Genomic DNA, 17,321 nt, shown 5'->3' with positions numbered 1-17,321 from the left:
CCCTCCAGGGGCACCTGGGTTGTGTCCACCTTCTGGCTGCGTGAGTCACCCTGCCCTGACACAGGCACACAGATCTCTGTTCGAGTCCTTGCTGTCAATTCTTTAGGGTCTCTACCCAGGAGGGGAAGTGCTGGCTTACGCGGTAATTCTGCGTTGGAGGTTTTCAGGGATCACCCTGCTGTCTCCCACGGCAGCCCCGTCATTCTACATTCCTACCTGCAGCACACGGGGCTTCTGATCTCTCCATGTCCTCGCCAATACGTACGGTTTTCTTCTTTTTTAAAACTTTCAATTTTATGCCCAGCTGGTGTGGCTCAGTGGTTGAACGTCGACCCCTGCACCAAGAGGTCACCGGTTGGATTCCTGGTCAGGGCACATGCCCAGGTTGTGGGCTAAATCCCCAGTGAGGGGCGTGCAGGAGGCAGCCAATCAATGTTCTCGCTCATCGATGTTTCTCTCTCTCTCTCCCCCTCTTCCTTCCTCTCTCTCTAAAATCAATAAAGAAAAAAATACTTTCAATTTTTATAATAGCCTTCATAGTGGGTATTAAGTGGTATCTCGTGGTTTTAATTTGCTTCTCCCTAATGACTAATGACGTTGAGCATGTTTTCATGTGCTTTTGGCAATTTGCATATTTTCTTTGGAGAAATGTCTATTGAAGTCCTAACCTTGTTTTCTGACCGGGTGGTCTGTTTTGTTGTCGAGTTTAGGAGTTGCTGGTATATTCTGTCTTGAACTCTTTTTTTCTATTTTTTTATCCTCACCCGAGGACATTTTTCCATTTTTTGTTCAGACAGAGTGGGATGGAGAGAGAGAGGAAGAGAGAGAGAGAAACATCGATGTGAAAGGAACACATCGAGTTGTTGCCACCCGCACGACCCAACCAGGGCCGGGGACAAACTGCAACGAGGTACATGCCCTTAGCGGGAACCGAACCCGGGTCTCTCTGGACCACAGGCCGATGCTCTAACTGCTGAGCCAAACCGGCCAGGGCTGTCTTGAACTCTTATCGGATAGATGACCTGCAGATGTTTCCGCCCACCTGTGGGAGCCTCTTCACTCTGATGGCGTTCTCTGATCACGGAGGCTTTTCATTTCAATCGAGTCCAATTCATTTATTTTCTCTCTTGTTGCCTGTGCTGTCGGTGTCACAGCCAAGAAATCACGGCCAAAGCTGTTGGGACGCTTTCCCTCCGTGTTCTGAGTTATAGTTTTAGCTCTTCAGGGCTTTGCTTTTTGTCAGTTTCTGTACATGGTGTGAGGGGGGTCGTTTCATCCTTTTGCGTGTGGACGTCAGTTTCCCCGGGGCCTGTTGAAAACACTGACCTTTCCCCACTGAGTGGTCTTGGTCCCCTTGTCATTTGACCACAGGTGTGGGGGGTGATGGGCTCTCTGCTCTGTTCCACGGTTCACGCTTGTCCCTGCGCCGGCCCCACACTGACGTGTGACAGCAGCCTCGCAGTGAACACGGACATCGAAAGTGAATCTTCAAGTTCTGTTGTTTTCCATGTTTGCTCTGGTCATTGGGGTCTCTTGAGGTTCACGTGAAATCTGGGATGGGTTTTTCTCTTTCTGAAAAAAATGTCCTTGGGCCATCTCTCTGGTTTTCACTCAACTGCCTACAGTGGTGTGGCTGCTGGATGTCTGCTTCGTCCTTTGGGTTAGAGTCCAGTGCTGTGTCATTTCTCTTTTTTAAATTTATTTTTAATCCTCACCTGAAGATATTTTTCCATTTTTTTGTTCAGAAAGAGTGAAAGAGAGAGGGAGAGGGAGAGGGAGAGAGAGAGAGAGAGAGAGAGAGAGAGAGAGAAACATCTACATGAAAGGGACACATCGAGTGACTGCCTCCTGTATGACCCAACCAGGGCCGGGGACAAACTGCAACCGAGGTACGCGCCCTTAGCGGGAACCGAACCCGGGTCTCTCTGGACTGCAGGCCGACGCTCTAACCGCTGAGCAAACTGGCCAGGGCATACTGCTGTGTCATTTCTTTTGCGGGTCCAAGTGCTCCAGCTGTGGCCTCTGGGAGCTCCTCGGGGCTCTCGTGGCCTCTGACAGGCCCATCACTGTGCTTTGCACGCTCCGGCTCGTCTTGTGTTTTTCCCGCCACAGTCCCTGAATCAGCCGGCTGATCGGGGCCCTGGGTGGCTGCTGGGACGTTGCGGCTTCTGAGCCTTGGCCGACTGGACTAGGACACGTGGATGCGAAGCTGGGCAACTGCTTTGTTCTCCACCCCTCTCTGTTCCTCTTCATGGCCAACTCTGGCTGTCCACGACCCCTCGTGGTCCTCCAACGTCAGGACAACCCGGTTTTGGGAGGACCTGCCCCACATCGGTTGCCAGGCCTTCTTGTCTTGGTTGTCACGAGCAGCGGCTGTCCCGGGGCCCCACTCTGGCTCTTGCCCTCTGAGCCTCAGCTTCCCCTGCGGCGGGAGGAGGAAGTGTCACCAGCCTTGCGGGCCTCTGCTGCTCAGAGTGGGCTGTTTCCCACTCCTGGGAAAGGCCACCAAAGGACGAGAACGTTGAGCTGATCCAGGTGGTACGCACCGGGCACCTGCACTGTCAGGGCAGGGACATGGGCGCGAGGACCGCAGCCCCACCGTGGAAGGAAGCAGACCGTGTCCGGGGCTGGGAGCACCTCCTCCCGGGCTGAGCTCCAGACCCCAGCGCAGACATCAGGCTTCCTTCCGTGTGGTCTCAGGAGCCCTGCATGCCCTGCTCTCGACGCCGTAGGTGTGGGCCAGAGCCCCACGGGAGGCCCTGGTCCTCCCCTGTGCACCTGCCAGGCCTGGTGTCTGGGGTCCGAGATCACATAGCAGGGGCCTGCCTTCAGTGCTACCAGAGGACACGGCGTGATTCCCGAGACCCCAGCGCCCGTCCCCACATGTGCCAGGACCAAGGCGGGGCCGGGCTCTTTCCGGCTGGGACTGAGTAATCAAGGGGAGCTCAGCCTGTGGCAGGACGTGGACGGGAAAAACACTGGGGAGCTCAGACGGTGCCAAGGGCTGGGAGACGCACTTCCCTGTGCCCTGTGGCTTGGAGGCCGGGAGCGAACTGGGCTGAGCAGGAAGCCCGACCACTGATGGCTTCCCTCCTGTCCGCCACCAGGGACCACAGAAGCCCAGGCCAGACAGACTGATGGGGCCCAGGCTGCACTGACTATCACACAGGTACTGTCACACAGGGATGCTGCCGAGGGGACAAGAGCTTGGAGGGCTGATCGGGTTGGGGGAGCGGCACCTGCCACAGCCAGAGCCACGGCCCGAACCTGACCCGACTCGCCAGGACAACCTCCTGTCAGCCTGGTGACCACATGCTCCACTAACAGGGAGAGAAAAGCCATTTCCTACCCCAGAATGTGGAGGACACGTGCAGATGAGCACAGGGAGGGTGCCCCAGCTGGCGTGGAGTCACCGGCAGTGGGGCACACAGGAAGGGCCCTTTGTCACCAGAGAGACGGGAACTCTTGCTTGGATGAGGCCCCCTCCGCCAGCATCGCACAGGACGGAGGCCCAGCACTCACCGGGCTTGAGGTGTGGGGGGCCCCACTGGCCTTCCGCGCCCCCAGCTCCTTCACGTAGTTGTGCACGTCGGCGCCAAAGCAGTCGGCCTCGTAGAAGGCGCTGCTCCAGCCGGGGCTGCAGCTCTGGAACTCGGCTGGGCCCGGGCTCACAGCTGGGCCACCCTCCTCGGGCCTGGCCAGCGGGGCCACTGCCTCCGAGTCCGAGGTCCCTCTGGCTGGCTCTACGCCCCCTGCCTGCAGCTGGTCTGCGTCGGTCTCAGGCAGCTGCTCCGACTCGGCTTTCACCGACTTCTGAGGCCGAAATCCCACCTCCAAGTTGCCCCGGGACAGCTCATCCGAGTCCACATCGGACAGCGAGGGGGCTGGGCAGGGGGCTCTGCTGCTGTGAGCGGCCAGCGGGTCCTTCCCTGGACAGAGGACAGAGGGTTGGGGGCAGCAGCTGCAGGTCTCACAGAGAGCCCGCCACGGACTGTTTACAAAGAGGCCACTTGCATCTGGTCGGGCACCAGGTTTTGGGGCGGCCAGGCGGCTCTGGAGGGGCCGCAAGGGTCTCAAAAACCCGGCTGTCGTGTGGGGGTGAAGTTGACAGTAGAGATTTGAGGGAACCCTCCACTGTGTGCAAATAGACACACACAATAGTGAGTGAGTCTGGCCCTGGTCAGTGCTGAGTGGTTAGAGCATTGGTCCTCAGACCAGAGTCATGGGTTCGATTCCGGTCAAGGGCATGTACTTTGGTTGTGGTTTGGTCCCTAGCCCTGGTCAGGGTCGTGCGGGAGGCAACCGATCGATGTCTGTCTCTCTCACGTCGATGTTTCTCTCTCTCTCCCCCTCCCACTCTATCTGAAACCTCAATAGAAAATATCCTTGGGTGAGGATTAACAAAACAAAAAAGAGTGAGTCTGTCTGCAGAAGGAGGGTCAGAGCAGGTGACGCATTGTCCTCAGGTGCACCTGGTGAAAGAGGATGAGGGCCCCAAGGCCACCTGGGCACCTGCTTGCCACCCCACCTACCTGCTGGTCAGGGAGAACGCCCCCCTTCACAGTACAGACCCCCCAGGGAGGAGGGAGGAGGAAAGCCCTTCCTGTAATTGTCCAGCCACTTAGAGGGTCAAGAAGAACCTGCGTGGAAAGTGCCCCCCGCGCCCCGCCCCCATCCCTTACCTGCTCCGTGCAGCAAGGGCCGTTTGCTGGACGGGGAGCAACCGCTTCGTGTGCTGGCCTGGCTGCCGCCCTCCGGCTGTGACCCAGCCTCCTCCGAAGCACTGTCACCAGAACAGAGGACCTGCAGCCTCTGACCCTCCCAATGCCCCCGCTCCACCACAGGTTCCCCCTGCACCGCCTTCCAAGGGAAACCTCCTCTTACTAGAGAACCTCTGCCCCCTCCCAATGCCCCCGCTCCACCACAGGTTCCTGCACCGCCTTCCAAGGGAAACCTCCTCTTACCAGAGAACCCTGCCCCTCTCAGTGCCAACACTGGACACACTGGTCTGTTCAGAACACACTGGGCCTCACGCGGGAGCCCACCAGCGACCTGCCCCGGCACCTCCCGGACACTCAACCGCTTAACAAAGGCTCCCCTGGGGGGAGCTTCCCAGGACAACCCGACTGCAGACCACTGGCTCTGGGGGGCATCCTCCCCACAGGGTACACAGGGGACCCTCGGCAGGGGCTCCCTGTGCGTTCAGTTCTGGTCTCTAGATGCCTGTCCCGATGCTAGGAAAACGCAGGGCCTGGCAGACACAGCAGAGTGCGGGGCAGACGCTGGTTATTTGCCCCTTCCCACCGGCCCCTGAGCAGGGAGAGGTGCTTCCTGGCCCCTGTGACCCTGCCGGTCCCCAGAGGAGCCAGGATGGAAAGCTGTGGAAGCAGGGTGGGCTCTGGGCCACGGGAGGGGCCCTCGGCGGGCAGCCGCTGCGGGGAAGGTGTGGAGCTGAATGCTGCGCAGCAGGAGAGACCGGCCAGTGAACACAGAGGGGAGGCTGGGGGACCTGGGTGGGGGGAGCCTGGGGCCCGAGGAGGGGCACTCACTTCTTGGGGGGCGATGTCCTCTCATTCACCACTTTGAAAAGATTCTGCAGCAGCTTCTCCCCCCAGTAGAGGTCACAGAACTTCTCTGATATGGCCCCACAGAAAGTGGCATAGGTGAGGTCTTTCAAGGCATAAATATATTCCCCTGGTTTTGCAAAATGATCGGGGCAAGTTAAAATGTGGACGAGCCGTCTGGGGGGGCTCCCTCACTCTGCACAAATGAGGCTGTTCTCGGGGGTGGGGTGGGCTCTGAGGCCCTCTTCACTGCCAAGGACCCACGAGGCCTGGCTCTGCTCCCCGGCTCTTCGTGCAGAGTGAGCCCCTCTTTGTGGCGCCCCTCCCCCCATGCACCGTGTCCACCCCCGCCTCTCCCTGGGCCTGGGGTGTTTCTTGGCCCCGGGGCCCCCGGTACCCATGATCAGAGCCTCCAGCCCGTTGTCCAGGTAGCCGTCGAAGGCGAACTCCTCCTGGATGAGGCGCGTGGCCTCCTGCAGGGATGGGCAGGCCCTGCTCTTCGGGACGGACAAGGCGTCCGCACTGGGGAGGCACAGCCTTCGGTCTGCTGGCCGGGGTTGCTCGGGATGGCCGCCCGGGACGCCCCTGGGGCTGTCTGGACTCGCCTGAGCCACGGAGGGACTGAGTGAGGCTGGCGGGGCACCCTGGGGATCCTGGCCTGGGCCCTTGGTGGCCTTGCTTCTGGGTGGCTTGGCCGGGTGACGCAGGCCACGGCGGGCTGCGGCGGGCTCTGGGGAGTGGGGCCTCGGGCCTCCAGAAGGGGCCCCCGGTGGGACCTGCTCCTCTGGCCCTGGCTCCTGGGGTGGCTCCTGGGCCTTCAGGGGCAGGGCTGGGGCAGAAGACTGGGGCGTCACTGATGAGGTGGGAGCTGGGGGGCAGGGGCACCCCCGGGCCGACACTTCCGGCACCAGCTCTCCCGGGGGTCCTGGGGCGGTGCCACACGATCTGGGACTAGGCGCCCGAGGGGCAGGTGTCTCCAAGCTGGTGGCCACGGCGTGGGCCTCAGGAGCCTTCTTCCCGTCAGTGTTCTGGTCCAGCCTGCCTTTCCCCTCCTCTGGCCTCTCTGCCGGCCCCGAGGACCTGGCAAGTACCTCCCTGTGAGCAGGAGAGAGCACTCAGGAGGGGCTCCTGGACCCAGCCGGCTCCTGGCCACACCTGCCACTCACCTGGCCGCACCTGCGTCTGGTGCGAGGACGATGGGCTTGAAGTGCGTGGCTGGGGAGGTGAACGCCGCGGGCAACTCCACTGCGCCCTTGCGGGAGGGCTGACCGGGCACGGGCCCCTGCACGGCCACGAGTCTGGCGTCGCTGCTGACCTGCACAAAGCCTGGACAAGCTTGGGGTGAGTGTGGGCGGGAGGCTGATTCCCTACCATGTCAGGCTGAGGTGGCTCCTCCAGCCCCGAGGGGGTGCTGGGACCCCCTCCCCCCATCCCCAAGCGCACTGGGACTTCCCAGCACAAGGTAAAGGGAGACTTCACGGAGGTCGAGCCCAGGGCTGCTGGAGCCGGGAGGGAGGCCGGGGGCGCCGCTCCGGGAGGGCTGGAGCCAGGACAACCCAGACGACCCAGCCATACACAGGAGGGGTAGGTGCCATTGACACAGGACACGGTGGGTTCTGCGGAGGGGACCCAGGGCAGGACAGGAACTCGGGGGTCAGCCATGTGAATGTGAGAGGGTGGGGAGTGGAGATGGGGTCCCAGCTGCTGCTGGGGGCTGGTGAGGTGAGGGAATTCAGAGCCAAGGCCGGAGTGACAAGGCATTTAGAAGAGATGAAGGCGGGGGAGGGGGGATTGGTTGGGTCCTGGCGACATCCAGGTGCAGCATCACACTCTGGTGGACAGCAGGGGCCACAGGGCAGGATAGGCTGGTCCCAGGGGACACACCTGAGCTGGACCCAGGAGCGGGCGCTGCAGTGGGGGTCAGTTCAACCACCGAGAACACATTTTGGAGACTGATGGTCTCTTCCTCCTGGTAAACCTGGGGCAGAAGGACACAGGCCCCCTGTCAAAGTGCCACCAGGGCACACAGTCAACACCGTGCTCCAGCCCCAGCTGAGCCTACTTCTCTTTGGAGACCCGATTCAACAAGGTTTGGTAGGTTTCTAAGGTACGGGAAGGTTACGCACTGTCTGAGACCCTGTTGAGTGGTGTGTGCCTGTCTGCTGACCAGGGACCTTGAGGTGGCCCACCCCAGCCAGCTGCCCAGGAAGCCAACAGGCACGTGTGCAAACGACGCGCCTACCTGAGGGTCAGCGTGCAGGACAGCGGGGGTGTGCCCTGCGCCCAGCTCTGGGTCAACAGGGGCCAGGGTGGGGCTACCACTCAAGACACTGGGAAAGGCTGAGAGGAACGTATGAAGGAGTCGCCCCCGTCCCGACACTCTGCATATCTATACAATGAACCGTGGAGACAGGGACCCTCGTCTCCCAGGGCAGTTTAGGGGTTCGCACCTGAGCCTTGGAAGTCGTGGTCTGACAAGTGGACGCCCTCAGGTGGGCTAAAATCTTCCTGCTGTCCATGCCTCGCTGAAGGAGGTAACTGCCACATACCTGAAAGCAAGGACACGGACCACGCGTCCAACACGCGGAGATGGGGTGGCTCGGCCCCAGCCCCATTCCGCGCCGGGCTGGACAGGAGCCTGCCAGTGAGCTTGCCGTGGAGGGCCTGGGGGCTTCTCTACAGGAAGATCCCGGGGGCCGCCAGGCTCGGGCAGCCTGTGCTCCGTGCCAGCATCCGCACCCCTAGCGGCTGTCCTCCTGGGATGTCCTCAGCGAGGAATAAAAACTGGATGGACGTGGCCTTGCTGACAGCCACTTGCATGGAGGGGAGGGCTGCCGGGGGCCCAAGTGCTGAGACAGGGCACCAGGACACATGCCCTTCCCAGCCATCCCTCCAAGAACTACAAGAAAGGCTGATGTTACAGAACCGGGGCAGAACCAGTGAGCTCGCACACACAGAACCACCCCCAAGACCGCAACTTGGAACAGAAAAACTCTGACGTTACGGTGAAGGTAACGTGCCCCAGGAGAGCCTGAGTCCGTTACGACCTTGACAATGAGGCAGCGGCCCTTGCAGGATAGATGCAGACGGGGCCTCGGAGACCCTCGGGGTATTGAGCAGGTGCCTGTCCCTTGACCTGCGCCTTCGCTGTCAAGCTACACACTCCACAGGCTCACACACTGACTGGGGACAGCTTGCCTTCCTGTTTATTTCTGAAAATGGGTCTCATCCTCACTCGGCAGCAGCTGGGGCAGACAGGGCCCTGCACCCCGGCTGCAGCTCCACAGCTGTCTCCTTCCCGTTTACACAAAGCTTCTCCTTTTAGAAGGTCCTGTGGCCCCTGACCAGGGAAACAGCGGGGCTCCCCCTGCACTTGTCACTTGGAAGGAGGGTTAGGACCCAGCCCTGTGGCCCCCAACTCCAGCCCAGACAGGGAGAGGAGGTGAGGGGAAGTGGGGTGTGTGGGGTGCGCCGCTCCTTGCTGGCAGGGCCTCTGGTGGGGGTCTGGGCTGGTCCCAGGAGAAGCCCTACCCACTCTCTGGCCAGGCGGTCTGGGGACAATGCTGAGTGGTGGGCCCTCCACAATAGAAACTCGAGCCCTCCCTGCCCAATGCCAACTTCTGGAAACAAGAAGCTCCCCCAGCTCCTCGTCCCAGTGGGCACTGACCAGGCTCCGGATTCCAGCCGTGCCCAGCTGCCAGGTTACCTTGAGGGCCTCAGCCACAGACGGCCGCTCCTGGGCGCTGCGTCGGGCCATTTCCAGGAGGAGGGTCTTGAGCCTGCGTGGCAGGGCCAGCTTGTGGTCTTGGGGGACGCTGAACTTGGCCGCCGTCCACAGCACCGCGGCCACACAGTACACTGAGGCCTGGGGGCGAGAGAAGCCAGCCGTGCTCAGCAGACGGTCCCCATCCCTACAGAGCCACCCCTGTTGGGAGCCCACCAGCACCTCCTTGAAACCCAGGCTCCCCAGCCCCCCAGGTACGTGTTTAACAAGTGCCCACAGGTCCTAAGCTCTCTGGTGCGAGCAGTCACTGCAGGCCTTAGTGGGTGTTCCCACCTCTCATCTGGTCACCAAGGGGAGGTGGCCACTTGGACGTCCGAGGCCATGAATCTGCTAAACCAGGGCTGTGCTGCTAAATGGCTAACGACAGGCTCTCTGAACAAAACACCTCTGTGATCACATGTAAGTTTATTCCAAATGTTACTGATATAAAGGGTGTGCAGCATGTGGTTTATTCTTAAAGATACACGCACCCTATGTTCACTGCAGCATTACTCATGTGGCCAAGACATGGAGACAACCAAAGTGTCCTTTGATAGAGATGTGGTCCATATACACAATGCCCATATACCACTACACAGCCATGAGAAAAGATGAAATACTGCCATTTGCAACAACATGGATGGATCTTGAGAATATGTTAAGCGAAATAAGTCAGTCAGAGAAAGCTAAGAACCATATGATGTGGCTCATATGTGCGATATAAAACAAACTCATAAACACAGACAAATGTATGATAAGCGAAGATTTGATTTTGGGTGGTGGGCACAATGCAATATACCGATCATGTGTCATAGAAATGTACACTTGAAATCTATCTTATCCTGTTGACCAATATATTTAATTTTAAAGAAAAGGGCCCTGGTCAGTTTTGCTCAGTGGTTAGAACATCGTTGGCCCTCGGACCAAAGGGTCACGGGTTCAGTTCCAGGTCAAGGGCATACCTGGGTTGCAGGTTCAATCTGCGGCCTTGGTTGGGATAGTGCTGGAGGTGGCCAATCAATGTTTCTCTCTCTCCCTCCCTCCCACTCTATCTAAAACAAATCAATGGAAAATAGCCTCAGGTGAGGATTACCCCCCCAAAATGTGTAGCACGCAGTTTAAAAACAACGAAAAGGTATCATTCTCTTATTTTGTAAGGTCACTAGAGCCATCCATTCTCACTGAATTTTGGCTGATTTCCACCCAACTCTGTGTGTGACAGCAGGTGGCTCCGACAGGCGTGGTCGATCTATTCGTTACTCTCCACGAGGAAGATGATGACGTCTGAGTGACAGCTCTGAACTGGAGCAGCTGTTGACCTTGAATACTCCTCAGGCTTCAGGGCAGCCGCCACAGGCTCACTTGTAGGTTTAATTGTGTTACTCACATTCTTCGGTCACGTCACTGAGTCTGGGTGTCTGACAAGCTGAGACCATCGGCCAGGCCCCGTGGGTGACCAGACACCCCTCAGCCAACCTCGAGCAGCTGTGGATGTCGTGGGAAAGACAGTACCGGGTACAGCCTCGCCCCCACCAGAGGAGCACAGACAGCAGCGAAACAATCAGGAAATTATTTGTACTGAGTACTTACTAACCTTTAGACAAAAGCCTTTATTTTGAGATCACTCTAGATTCACATACAGCTGTAAGAGATAGCAGAGATCCATGTGTCTTTATCCACTTCCCACAATGGTAACATCTTGAAAATGTAGCACAGAATCGCAACCAGGATGCTGTCACTGACATGATCCAGAGACAGAATGTTTCATCTTCCGCCCCTCCCCAGCCACCTGTCCTTCCTCCTAACTTAGTCTCTGGCAGGTACTCATCGATTTCATTTCCATGATTTTGTCATTTCATGCATGACAACATGTATCATAGTATACAGCCTTTGGGGACTGGCTTATCTCTCGGCACAATCATCTGGAGTGCCATCCAGGCTGTCACATTCCCTCCATTCTTCCTGCCACTGAGTGGCATCTGGGGTGTGGCCGTCCACCCAGCCTGACCACTCACCCACTGGGTTGATTCCAGGTTGGGGTTATTATGAATAAAGCTGCTATAAACATTTGGGTGCAGCCCGTTGTGTGAATACTCCTCTAGCATACATGTCTGGGCATGCAATTTCTGGCTTGTATGGTGGTCGCACGTTTGGTTTTGTAAGAAGCCACCAAACTGTCTTCCACCATGGCAGCACCATTTTGCACTCCCACCAGCAGTGAGTGAACATTCCCACTGCTCCACAGCCTCGCCAGCATTTGGTGGTGTCAGTGCTTTGGATTTTGGTCATTCTAACAGGTGTGCTGTGACATCTGTTTTAACTTGCATTTCCTAAATGTCATGTGAAGCTGAGCATCTCCTCATATGCTTATTTGCCATATGATATCTTCTTTGTTGAGGTGTCTGTTCATATCTTTGCCCCCCTTTTAAATGAATTGTTTGTTTTCGTACTGTTGACTTTTAAGGGTTCTGTGTATGTCTGGGATACAGGCACTTTATCAGATATGAGTTTGGCAAATATTTCTCCCGGTCTGTGGCTTGTTTTTCCACTGTCCTAGTAGTATCTTTTGCAGAACAAACGTGTTTAATGAAGACTGACATCCATTTTTCTTTCATGGATCATGGTTTTTGGTGTTGTATATAAACACTCATTGCCTAGATTTTCTCTTGTTATCTTCTGGAAGTTTTATAGCTTTGCATTTTACATATAGGCCTATAATCAATTTTGAGTTAATTTTGTAAAAGGTGTAAGGTCTGTGTAAAAATTATTATCATTTCTGCATGTGGATTCCAGTTGTCCCAGTACCACTTGTTACAGAGACTGTCTTTTCTCCATTGTGTTGCTTCTGTTCCTTTGTCAAAGATTACAGTTGACTGTATTTATGTGGATTTATGTCTAGACCTTCTGTTTTGTTCCAATGACCTATTTGTCTATTTTTTTTCCTGCCAATACCACATTGTCTTAGTTACTGTGGTTTCATAGTAAGCCTTGAAGTCAGGTAGCATCAGTCCTTCAACTTGTTCTTCGTCTTCAACTTTGTTCTTCTCCTTCAATATTGTGTTGTCTATTCTGGGTATTTTGTCTTCTCTCCATACAAATATTAGAATCATTTTGCCAATATCCACAGACTAATTTTATGGGATTTTGATTAAGATTACATTGAATTTATAGATCAGATTGGGAAGAACTGACATCTTGACAATATTGAGTCTTCCTGTCCATGAACATGGACTATCTCCATTTATTTAGATTAAAAAAATATCAGGGCTTTGTAGTTTTTCTCATATAGACCTTGTACATAGTTTGTCAGATTTACACATAAGTGATTTTTTTGGGTGCTAATGTAAAGGTATTGTGGTTTTAATGCCAAATTCCACTTATTCATTGCTTGTGTATAGGAAGGCAAATGACTTCTGCATATTAATCCTGTGTCTTGTGACCTTGCGATAATTGCTTATTAGTTCCAGGAGGTTTTTGCTGATTGTTTGGGATTTTCTAGAGACACTCATGTCACCTGTGAACAAAGGCAGTTTTATTTCTTCCTTCTCAATCTGTATACCTTTCGTTTCTTTTTATTGACTTATTCCATGAGACTTCCAGTACGATGTTTGGCTGTGAGCGGGACCATCTGTCTTTTCCTCAATCTTAGGGGGGGAAACATCGAGTTCCTCACCATGAATCACGTTCCCTGTGGGTTTTTGGTGGATGTTCTTTAGCAAGTTGACGATGTTCTCCCCATTCCTACTTTGCTGAGAGTTTTTATCATGAATGGGTAATGGACTCTGTCAAATTGTAGGCATCTATTGATATAAACATACAATTTTTCTTCTTTGGTCAATCGATGTGATGAATTACATTAATAGATTTCCAGCTGTTGAGTCAGCTTTCCATACATAAAATAAATCCCATGTGGTCAGCCTTTAATTTTGATGAAGTTCAATTTATCCATTTTTCCTTTTTTTTTTTTTTTTAATCCTCACCCAAGGATATCTTTCCATTTTTGTTCAGATAGAGTGGGAGAGAAAGAGAGGGTAAGAGGGAGAGAGAGAGAAACATCGACATGAAAGAGACACATCAACTGGTTGCTTCCCGCATGAACCGACTAGGGCTGGGGACGAACCTCAACTGAGGTACGTGCTCTTGACCAGAATCGAACCCTTGACTCATTGGTCCAAGGGCCGTCGCTCTAACCACTGAGCAAAACTGGCCAGGGCATTTTTCCTTTTGTGGACAAATTTATGGACTGTGCTTCTGGTATCATGTCTAAGATGTCTTTTCCTCTGTCCCCAAAATTTTCTTAGATTTCTTTCATCAGCATATTGTAGTTTTCAGCCTTAAGTCTTGTACTCGCTTTGTCAAATTTACATCCATGTATTTCACTGTTTGGAGTGATATGAAATGCAATGTATTTTTCATTTTGGCGTTCACATGTTCATTGCTAGTGTATAGAAATGCAACTTATTTTTGAACGTTTATCTTGTATCCTGTGACCTTTTAGCATTTGTAAGTTCTAGGAGTTTTTTTGATAGATTCCTTGGAATATTCTACGTAGAAAATTGTCACCTGCAAATAGTATTATTTCTTCCTTCCTGACTTTGATGCATTTTTTCACTTGATTTTCTTGCCCTATTGTTGTGTGGCACTCAGGTGAGCAGGAGTGGGCCTGTGGACAGCCTGGCCTGCCCCGTCTGCGGGGAACAGCGTCTACTCTCTCACTGAACATTGAGTATGTCAGCTGGAGGATATTTTTAGATGTTCTTTTATTCGGAAAGTTTCTTCTATTTCTACTTTTCTGAGTTTTTAAAAATCAGGAATGGGTATTGAATTTTGCCAAGTGCTTTTTCTTCATCCATTAATGTGGTCTTTAGTCGGTTAATATGTTGGACGACATGAAGCAGCCTTGTACCCCTGGAATAAGCACCATTTGTTATAGTACATGATTGTTTTTATATATGGCTGAATTCTACTTTCATATATCTTATTAAGAAGTTTTGCCTTTATATTTATGAGGGATATTGTCCTTTGTATATCTTCTCGTACTGTCCTTGTTTGGTTTTGGTAACAGGGTAATATGAGCTTCACACAATGGAGTGGAATGTGTTCTCTCCTCTTCTGTTTTCTGGAAGAGAATGTGCAGAATTGAGCAGAACTCCCCAGCCAAACCATCTGGGCCTAGGGATTATTTTCTGAGAGTTTTAAAATAAAAAATTCAATTTCCTTAACAGTTACAGGGCTGTTTCACAGGGGGTGAGTTGTGGTGGTTTGGTTTTAGGAGAATCAGTGCGCTTTGTCTAAGTGACCAAGGTTGCGTGTGCAGAGTGGTTTGTGGTGCTCCCTCCGTACTGTGCTGACATCTGAGCTGGAGGGACCCTGGTGCCCCCGGGGGCTCCCTCCTCACTGGCTGAGCTGCAGGGCCTGGGCACTCTTCAGCTTGGTCAGTTTCGCTAGAAGTTTGCTATTTTCACTGGTCTTTCCCAAGGACCAACTTTTCCTTTCTCTGGTGACCTCTCTTGTTTCACTTCATTGATTTCTACTCTCATCTTTATTATTGTCTTCCTCTGGTCCAGGTCTGTTTTGCTCTTTTCTAGGGTTTGAGGTGGGATTTTAGGTTACTGCGTGGGGATGTCACCGCTTTCCTCACCTGTGCATTTAGTACCCCCCGTGTCCCTCAGCCCTGCGTTGGCGGTGAACCAGTGTCAGCGTCAACATCTACTGAGTGTCCGTTTTCATTCAGTTTGAACTCCTGGTTCTTGGTATGGCAGGTGATCTTCAATAGAACCTGACATTTTCACATTACGACAAGATCTTACTTGACCTAGTTAGCTGGCTGGAAGCGGGGATGCCACCTCGTTACTGCCCAGAGGGGGCAGAAGTCCACTGACACCTGCTGGAGAAGGGCAGGAGTGCCAGCTCCCCAGCTGCCTCCAGTCACACCTTGGGGTGGAGGTGGCCTCATTACCGCGGGGCGATGGAAAGTTGCAAGTGTCCATGAGGCCTCCTCTGACCCCAGTGGGGGCTCCTTGTGACTGATGTGTGGGTGTGAGGGGTCCAGGCCACACCGGCCCTTGCAGGCCTGGCTTTTCCTCTGGCTCAAGAACTGGGGCTCCTGTTGAGGCTGCTGCTTCTCTCCGCACAAGGTGAAGGGAACGAAGGGCAGTCCCTGCCATGCCCTCCCCGGGAGACGCTGCTCTCCACCCCCAGTCCTCTCGTGCTTGTTCAGGAACAATGAAGTAGGGGCTCTAGGAGCCCTTCGGGGGAGGCCGGAGAGCGACATCTCCTCCACCTTCCCGAAGTGGGAGTGCTGCCCTGGTTTTGAATACCTTATTTAATCATAAATGGTACAAATTAACATGTGCACGTATTCCTGGAAGTTCAGCTGGTAAGCCCGTGCTCGCTGCCTGGAGCTGTCCACGCAGAGGTCCTGTCTGGGGATGAAACTGCCAGAGCTACGCTGCGCGGGGTCAGCACCTGCCCGGGGGGCTGCCCAGGTCAGGCAACGCCGGGCTACGGACGCACATGCTGCATTTGGGCGCCAGCACTCCCTCTAGGCCTGTGCCTGTCCCTTCCTCCCCGTCAGGCTCTCTGGACAGAGGGCTGTGGCATCACCAAGGGTGGGGTGGGGTGGGCAGGAGGCCAGGGGAAGGGGATGGGGCCAGGTACCTTTTCAGTCACCAGCTTCTGCTCTGCAACCTCAGGGGCCAGAAAGAACGAGTTGGAAGTGCCTGAGAGAGAAAACCCCAAGCCCGGCTGAGCTCTCGTCTGCCTCAGCAGTCAGTGGTCAATGTGGGAACACAGCCGAGGGGGAGGCCATGCCCGCCGTGTACCCACCATTGGCAGGGGGTGGCCTAAACAGTACGGCCCCGTCCTCAGCCACCAGCACGGAGTCCGGACACAGGTAGGCTGCAACAGAAGGCGAGGTCAGGCATCTGGGCTCACTGCAGAGACCTGCTTCCCGAGGCCTGCAGGGGTGCGGAAGCGTGGGGCAGCCCCTTTGTCACCCAAGGCCCCCTGGGTGGCCCAGGGGACACAAGGACACTGGGTCCCTCACTGGATGCAGCAAGGGGCCAGGATGCTCCTCCCCTCCGAGGCTCCAGGCAGATGGCCCTGGAGGACAGGACTCAGGGACCCTCTGAGCCGCCCTCCTGCCCCAGAGCTGGCTCGTGGCTGCTGGGCACAGGGAGCTGGACACAAAAAGGAGCTGAAGGAAGAAGAGGGTGATAGGGGGCCATGCCCACACGCTGTGCCCCTGGGAGGGGTCCTGCAGGAGGCTGGGGGCCTGGCCTGAGTCCAGAGCAGAAGCCCCCCAGGGTGCCCCTGGTTCATGGCGTGGACACGCCCGCACGGCGGGACTAGAAGCCACACTGCGGGCATCACCTGGGTGCCAGTGGTGGGTGCGCAGAGCGCCGAGGCAGGCGTGGGACAGAGCCCACAGCTCGTACTCCTTGAAGGGCCGGCCCAGCTGCGACAGGAGGTCCTGCAGGGAGATGCCCTGGGGGAGGCGACAGAGAGTCACTGCAAACACGGCAGGATGGGCCTCCCGTGAGACCCACTCCTGACAAATCCCTGGCAAACATCCCACGTTGAAAACATCCCACAGCAGGTGCCGGGAGGACGTGGAGAGAGGGGCCCTGAGCACTGGGGTGGGACATAAAATGGGGCCGCCGCGTGGAAGACGGGACGGGGCTCCTTGGAACATTGGAAACAGCTGCCGTAGGCTCTGCGGTCCACTTCCAAGACCCGAGAGCCGAGTGTGGCACAGACACTGCTCCCCCACGTTCACAGCGGCATCATTCCCAGGTAAGCGGTGGAAGCGTCCGTGGAGGGAGGAGGGATACAGAAAACGTATCCGGAGGACACTGTCCTTAGGGGGGCGGCCGCGCCAGGCCGGCTGGAGTCCAGGGGGACGAGGTTTTACGGTCACCACATTTGCTACGTAAATTGCTCTTGGGTGTGTGTCGTGATGTGGATAAAAATGTAAACCACGGACTCCGCCC

General features: G+C 55.3%; 1 protein-coding gene across 1 annotated transcript in view; it reads right to left on the bottom strand.

The window, feature by feature from the left end:
- Positions 1-17,321, bottom strand: part of KNDC1 (kinase non-catalytic C-lobe domain containing 1) — a 54,789-nt gene that overhangs the window by 17,609 nt on the left and 19,859 nt on the right. Inside the window, exons 7-18 of the mRNA XM_036265477.1 lie at positions 16,702-16,816; positions 16,156-16,227; positions 15,988-16,049; positions 9,271-9,429; positions 8,021-8,113; positions 7,449-7,542; positions 6,731-6,890; positions 6,419-6,659; positions 5,962-6,373; positions 5,550-5,694; positions 4,683-4,783; positions 3,523-3,929 (exon numbers count right to left, since the gene is read on the bottom strand). Of these exons, the coding sequence (XP_036121370.1) occupies positions 3,523-3,929; positions 4,683-4,783; positions 5,550-5,694; positions 5,962-6,373; positions 6,419-6,659; positions 6,731-6,890; positions 7,449-7,542; positions 8,021-8,113; positions 9,271-9,429; positions 15,988-16,049; positions 16,156-16,227; positions 16,702-16,816 (2,061 nt within the window). The remainder of the gene's footprint in view (positions 1-3,522; positions 3,930-4,682; positions 4,784-5,549; positions 5,695-5,961; positions 6,374-6,418; positions 6,660-6,730; positions 6,891-7,448; positions 7,543-8,020; positions 8,114-9,270; positions 9,430-15,987; positions 16,050-16,155; positions 16,228-16,701; positions 16,817-17,321) is intronic.

Source organism: Molossus molossus, unplaced genomic scaffold (genome assembly GCF_014108415.1).
Source record: "Molossus molossus isolate mMolMol1 unplaced genomic scaffold, mMolMol1.p scaffold_m16_p_17, whole genome shotgun sequence".
Classification (NCBI taxonomy): domain Eukaryota; kingdom Metazoa; phylum Chordata; class Mammalia; order Chiroptera; family Molossidae; genus Molossus; species Molossus molossus.
Note: the sequence above shows the minus strand (reverse complement) of the source record. Positions and strands in the feature narration are given on the sequence as shown.